Source organism: Bison bison, unplaced genomic scaffold (genome assembly GCF_000754665.1).
Source record: "Bison bison bison isolate TAMUID 2011002044 unplaced genomic scaffold, Bison_UMD1.0 scf7180017864144, whole genome shotgun sequence".
Classification (NCBI taxonomy): domain Eukaryota; kingdom Metazoa; phylum Chordata; class Mammalia; order Artiodactyla; family Bovidae; genus Bison; species Bison bison.
Genome location: NW_011494716.1, coordinates 769,260 through 775,729, shown reverse-complemented (window position 1 = coordinate 775,729; position 6,470 = coordinate 769,260). Strand labels below are relative to the sequence as shown.

The 6,470-nt window shown below is 63.9% G+C and overlaps 2 protein-coding genes across 4 annotated transcripts in view; both read right to left on the bottom strand.

Moving 5' to 3' along the window:
- The window catches only part of CASP16 (caspase 16, apoptosis-related cysteine peptidase (putative)), a 5,728-nt gene extending 3,158 nt beyond the window's left edge, over positions 1-2,570 (bottom strand). For 2 of the 3 annotated variants that reach the window (XM_010840359.1, XM_010840360.1), the window contains exons 1-6: positions 2,303-2,570; positions 2,083-2,223; positions 1,794-1,989; positions 1,593-1,681; positions 591-701; positions 290-457 (exon numbers count right to left, since the gene is read on the bottom strand). In XM_010840359.1, the coding sequence (XP_010838661.1) occupies positions 290-457; positions 591-701; positions 1,593-1,681; positions 1,794-1,989; positions 2,083-2,223; positions 2,303-2,377 (780 nt within the window). In that variant the 5' untranslated portion in view covers positions 2,378-2,570. The remainder of the gene's footprint in view (positions 1-289; positions 458-590; positions 702-1,592; positions 1,682-1,793; positions 1,990-2,082; positions 2,224-2,302) is intronic. The other variant, XM_010840361.1, reaches the window with a different exon arrangement.
- A 998-nt stretch (positions 2,571-3,568) lies between these two features.
- Positions 3,569-6,470, bottom strand: part of ZNF213 (zinc finger protein 213) — a 6,067-nt gene continuing 3,165 nt past the window's right edge. The window contains 5 exon segments of the mRNA XM_010840351.1: positions 3,569-4,959; positions 4,961-5,106; positions 5,434-5,557; positions 5,760-5,824; positions 6,317-6,440. Of these exon segments, the coding sequence (XP_010838653.1) occupies positions 4,447-4,959; positions 4,961-5,106; positions 5,434-5,557; positions 5,760-5,824; positions 6,317-6,440 (972 nt within the window). The 3' untranslated portion in view covers positions 3,569-4,446.

Below are 6,470 nucleotides of genomic sequence, written 5' to 3'. Positions count from 1 at the left end.
AGCAGTGAGCTGACAGCTGTCTGGGAAGGAACGAGAGACCCTCCCAGGAAAAGCCTGAGGGTCCATCTAGAGCCTTGAGCAGGGGCCGGCGTGAGAGGTGGCAGCGGCCCGGGAGACTGGACTTGCAGGAGCAGGGAAGTGGGTTCGCATAGATGCATGCATGCAACAGGGAGGCTGGGGGTGCATTTCTGCCCACAATTGGTAAGAGGCCCCGGACAGAGTCCCCAGGGTCTGGGTGGGGGGTACCCTTCCTTCAGAGGACCTTCAGAGGTTCTGGGCTTCCCCTCACCTGGGCTGTAGGGTCTGTCCTCAGGGTGGTCTCGAAGCCCAGGGCCTGGCACAAGCCCCCCAGCGCCTCCACATCGTGCTGGGCCCCCAGCCGGCCCTGGGTCACAGCCAGGAGGAGGGCGGCCCTGGCCCCGGACAGGTCATACTGAGCGCTGGGGCCGGGCTCTGGCTACAGACAGGGCTAAGTGGGTTCAATGCAGTCGGAGGACCTCCCGGCTCCTTGCCCCAGCCCAGGTCTCCCCGTGCCTCCATCCCATTCAGAACTGCTGCCGTGTGGTTGGACCCCTGCCCTGCCTCCTCACCTCGGGCCCCCAGGGCTCCACGTTCCCTAGGCATAGTGCCCCCCGCAAGGAGCTCCGAAGCACTGGGCAGTAGGCAGCCCCTGCGGACTCTTCAGCTGTCCTGGAGAAGACCTAGGGGCAGAGGACTCTTCAGGCGGCCACTCTGTGGGGGTGCAGTTATGGGGGTGCCCTGGCTCCAGGGAACAGCTTGGCCAGGCTCTTTGGGATCCCCTGCCAGAATGGAGGGAGGAGACAGGAAAGAAAGGGAAGGCCCGAGGGAGGTCCTAGTCAAGCTCAGGGTCACAGAATTCCAAGACATGGATGGCCGCAGGGAGACAGTGGCCGAGCCATTAGGCACGCTGCTCCCTGGCCCGGCACCGAGGTGGGGTGCTCCCAGAGTGGGTCAGGGCCCACCCGGGAATGCCCGTGGGGTGGGCGCCACCTAAGGAGAACTGTGGAGCAGAGCTGGGGCCCACCCTCACCTCTGGGGTCAGCCAATGACCACCCACTGCCCAGTGAGAACTTTGGGCCTCAAGGTCAGACCTGATTCCCAGGGACCCACAGGTCTGATGGGACCGTCATGGCTGGGTGAGTGTGAACAGGGGTGGATGGGAATTCAAGCACCCACCCTTGGGTGATGAGGGGCACAGCTGATGCCTGGAGGGTCTGTGCCAGGCTGGGATGACAGGGTTGGGGGGGGGCAGGACTCCAAGCAGAGGAGCAGCCTGGGCAAAGGCACAGAGCTGAGCAGATGCTGGAAAACCTGGGGTGCCCTCAGTGTGTTGAGGACAGGCATGGGAGGGGATGGGAAGTGAGGCTTAGAGGCTGATGCCCATGTGTAGACAAGCCTTATTGTGGCATGAGTGGGGGTAATGGATTCAGGTAGGGATGAGATCCGGCCTCAGCCAGGGTCACAGCCTCCCCAGTGCCTGGAGGCCCTCCCTCTGGGTGGTTTCTCTGGCCCCCTAGAGAACACATCGGCGCCGTCGTACCCCTCCCGGGACGCCCCTCCAGGGCCTTCACCTCCGTTAGCAGCTGCAGCAGTGACCAGTGAGGACGGCGGCCGCAGAGCTCGCCCAGGCTGGCGAGGAAGGCCCCAGGCTCGGGGACAGCTGGGTGGAGAAGCAGCAGCACACGGGCCTGGAGGGAGGGTCTCGGCCCTCCTGCCCACCCCACCCCCACTCTGTTCGGCGCCCCACCCGGGGGCTCGGCCGGCCCACTCACCCCCGGGAGCGCTGGAGAGCAGCAGGAAGACCTTGGGGCGGCCCCACAGGGCCTTGCAGCGGCTCAGCTCCTGGACCAGCTGCTGCGACTGCCTCAGCTGCCAGGGGCGGGCCACCAAGGCCACGAAAGCACAGCCCACCGAGCCCCCATGGGCATCCAGCTGCTCCCGGAACCTTGTCAGCTCCCCACGGAAGCCCTGGGGCAGAAGCGAGTGCCAGCCTGAGTGCAGGGAGGCCCCAGGCGGGGCTGAGGGCAGAGGTTGGGGGAGTGGGGGCAGGTGAGGGCTCACCTGGACGGAGGCCTCCTGCCTCCAGCAGCTCTCAAAGCCCAGGGTCTGGAACACACCCTCCAGGAGAGCGGCCGTAGAGGCTGACACCTCAGGGCTGCAGAGGGCCAGGGCCACTCTTGGGTCTTTCACGCTGTACTTACCCTGGGGAGGCAAGGCCAGAGCTGGGCTGGGGTGGGGCTCAACCCGGAGGCAGCGAGGGGCTAAGCCAGACAGCACCTACCTTTCTTCCCAGGCTCTCCTGAGCATCGGCCACCTGTGAGGCCACCTGCAGGGTCCCAGCCACCAAGAAAGCCATGGGGATGATGTCAGGGCTTCCTTCGAACAGCTTCAGTGCCAATGCTCTGGGTCCCAGGGCCTGGCCTCTCTCCGAGTCTTATCCCATCAGCTCTGTTTATGAGAAGAGTTGGACTCTGCCCCCTGCCCTGGAACCCTGGGTCCTGGACACCCCTAGGCCCTGGTCTGTTCCCTGGCTCCCATTGGCTACTTCCTGCCTGGCACTAACTCACCCCCACCTGCGCCAGGAGCCTGTGCCCAGTCTATTCTTAGCTTCTGGCCCACCTGCTATCTGATCTCGTTACACTCCAGTGTCTCCCTTCTGAGCCGCCACCAGCACCGAAAAAATTCATGCCCTGCCCCCGCCACCCACCACCCCTACTCACTCATTCAGGGCACGTATAGGAGCCTGCCCACACAGCAACTGCCAGCCTGGGGGCATGGGGAGCAGCGAAGGCACCGCCCCAGAGGCAGGAACCCCTGGCTGGACTCTGCTCTCCAGGGAGAGCCCCGCAGCTTCATTGGGGAAATGGGGTCCGTCCAGCAACCTTGGGATGAAGCCTGGGTTACATGGGGGCCAGAGAGGCTGGCGCACAGACTGGGGGACAACACATCTTGTCTCGGCTCACCCCCACTGTCTTGCAGGTGGCCCCAAGGCCACCACCTGCTGAACTGGAAAGGACTTGGCAAGGTAGAAGGTGATCTCAGCACACACCCACCAGCTCTGCAGGGGCCCAGGCCCGGGCCAGGCAGGGGAGGGTCAGATGTGAAAGTCTGCTTGGTGTCCATTTCATCTCAGCAGTACTCCCTCCCTAGGGTCCAGCACAGGGTCCAGGCAAGAGCACGAGCCCCTGCCCTGGCCAGTCACGGGCTCCAAGTTGTCTCATTTCAAGGGACAGAGCGCGGGCCCCAGTGAAAACCCCAGCCCCCAGTTAGCCGCCCACTCTCCTGCGGGGTAGGGAAGGGTGTGTCGGCTGTCCCACCGTGAGCTGTCCTCAGGCCGGGGCAGGCGCTGGCTGACACGGGGACGCCCCCGAGGCTCACGGCAGCCCCTGGAGCCCAGGCCACCCAGAAGCCGAGACGGTGGCCCCACCCAATGACGGTCCAGCACCAGATGCTACAGAACCACCAGGTCAGGAGGCCCAGGATGAATTCCAGGCCCCTCCACCCCCCACTCCCAGCAGCCACCAAAAGAACGGGAGAAGCTTGGAGAAAGTTTCCATGTTTATTCTCATCTTTCTGCTGCCCTTCTAAGGCCAGCTGGGCCAGCTCGTTGGGAGGGCCTGTGGTCAGTCCCTGTGAATGCCCTTCTGCAGGGACTGCAATGCCTCAGGAGTCAGCAACAGCGTGCCGACAGAGCACTAGCATGAAGTACCGTAAACCCCGAGATTCGAGGGGGTGGGGGGCAGCGGAGGCAGCCAGCCTCGGCCGGCCCTGTTCTTCGTCTGCACGGTTGGCCTCTGTCCCTGGAGCCCACGCCGCCCTCCCCAGCTGGTGGAGGGTGACTCTCGGGAACTCAGCTGGGGGCAGGTTGGCTGAGAGCAGAGGCGGGCAGCTTCTGGGCCGCTGGGACAGGCCAGAGAGGCCAGTGCCTGGACATGGAAAGGGGTGGAGGCCAGCAAGCCTCTGAGCCCAGGATCCACTTCTTCACAGGTGTGGGCCGACCCCTCCCCCGACCCCCGACCCCAGCAGCACCCTGAGGCTTAGCCTCCCTCCCACAGGAAGTCACAGGATGGCAGGACAGAAGGCCTGGCCCATGGACCCAGCCCAGAGGCTGGGAGCAAAGAGCCACGGGGCCAAGCAGGGCTGAAGAGGGCTCTGGGATGGGGACTCCAGGCCCTGCCCGAGTCCTGACTTCTCTGTGTGCCAGCCTCTCCCCCGTGCTCAGGCCACCCGCCTGCAACGTGCTGGGGCTCCAGGAAACGAGGGGCAAGAAAAACCTTGGAGCATTAGAAGTCTGGCAGTGAGGTCACGGAGGACTCCATGCCCCGAGGCGTCAGCCAGGGTCCCAGGAGGGCAGGGCCGCCGGTTCCGTGAGCGGGAAGCCACACTGAGATGGTGGATTCGGGTGGGTAGGTCCCGCTCCCGTCCTCAGCCCACAGGCTGGGCCATCTTGGCGTGCAGGCTCTGGTGGGCGATGAGGTGGGCGCGCTGCTTGAAGCTCTTGTCGCACTCACCGCAGCCGAAGGGCCGCTCGCCCGTGTGCACGCGCCGGTGGTCCAGCAGGTAGGAGCGCAGTGAAAAGCTCTTGCCGCAGTCGCTGCAGCCAAAGGGCTTCTCGCCCGTGTGGATGCGCTGGTGGTCAGCCAGGTAGGCGCTGCGGCTGAAGCTCTTGCCGCACTGGGTGCAGGAGAAGGGCTTCTGGCCCGTGTGCACGCCCTGGTGGCGCACCAGGTCCGAGGAGCTGCGGAAACTCTTGTCGCACTCCTGGCACTTGTGCGGCTTCTCGCCCGTGTGCGTGCGCTGGTGGCGCGCCAGGTCGGAGCCCCAGCGGAAGCGCTTGCCGCACTGGCCGCAGCTGTGCGGCTTCTCGGCCGCCAGGTCCCGGAGCTGCCGCCGGTGCGTGGGCGGCCGGCCCCGCCGCGCCCCCACCACCCGCCCCCGGGGCGCCCCCCGGCCGGGCCCCACCCTCCCAGGCCTCGGCCTCCTCCGGCCTCCAGGATGCAGTCTCGTTGCCAGCAGCCTGGTCCGGGAGCGCCGTCACCACCTCCTCCAGCCGGGACTTCTCACTGTGGCTCCTGTGCCCCAAACCTGCAAGGGGTAGTAGGCAGCCTCCTAAGTGCCATGCGGTTCCGGGGCCACAGAGGAGAGGAACGGGAACGGGGCTTCCGGCTAGCGCCTGGGCGCTCAGTCTGACAGCCCTGCGCTCCAGAAGACCAGCCTCCATGCAACGGGGACATGAGAACGACGGCAGAGAAACCGTTTGGAGCACCCAAGGGGTTTGCCAGGGTTCCGGAACAGAGGTATTTACTAACTACAGACCTAACCGATCTACCGCACCTTCCACTTACTAACTACAGGCTTAAACAATCTATGCCTGGGATCCCACCCAGAGCCCCGGCTGTGCCCAATGCTTACCCAGGGCAACATTCCGAGAGTTCTCCCTTTTTATGTCCCAGAAGAGATCCCTCTGGGCAGGGTCCAGGGACCCCCATTCTTCCCGGGAGAAATAAAAGGGAATGTCTCCAAATGTCACAGGTCCCTAGAATGAGGTGAGGAAGCCCAGCTCAGAGTCGCCTTGCTCAGGACTCCCCAGGCAGGTATGGGTGGAGATAGGAAGGGCGCTGGGATGGGAACAGGATGGGTCCTGGCAGGAAAAGGGTGGGTGGAGGAGGCCTTGTGAGAAGGAGATCCATTTCAGGGACTCATCAGGGTCAGAGGGGACACAGGGATGGGTAACTCACCCCAGAGGCAAAGCAGGTATCTGTCGTCTCTCTGGTGCTCCCCTGTTTAAGAGCTGGAAGCTGGGCTGTGGGGAAGAATGGAGCCTCAGAGAGCCTGGCCCAGGCCGGCAGCAAGGGCTCTCACATGCTGTCTTTCTCACACACACACACACACACACACCACATGCCTTACACACACAGACACCCATGCCACACACACACACACACACACACACACACACCATGCACACACCACACACAGACACACACACACAGACACACGCCATGCACACACCACACACACACCATACACCACACACATGCCTTACACACACATGCCACACATAGACACATACCAGAGAGACATACACACACCACACACACATGCCTTGCACACACAAAGACACACCATACACACATGCCTTGTACACACACACACCACATGCCTTGCACACACACCCACATACACACACCCTGCCTTGCTGGAACAGAAATACCCTACCTGCTCCCCTTAGGGTAACACCTGAGAAGGACTCAGGCCCCTGACCAGCCACTCCGCCACCTTCAAGCTTACTCACCACCACGGCTGTGCGGCTCCCAGGGTACAGGTGGCCGGCTTCGTGTCCCCGCCCTCCAGGGAGGCCCCTGGGCCTGGGACCCCTGGACTGCAGCCTCAGGTTCCGCCCGCTCTGAGGGCACATCCTGTGCAGGAACCACAACACGCTCATCAGC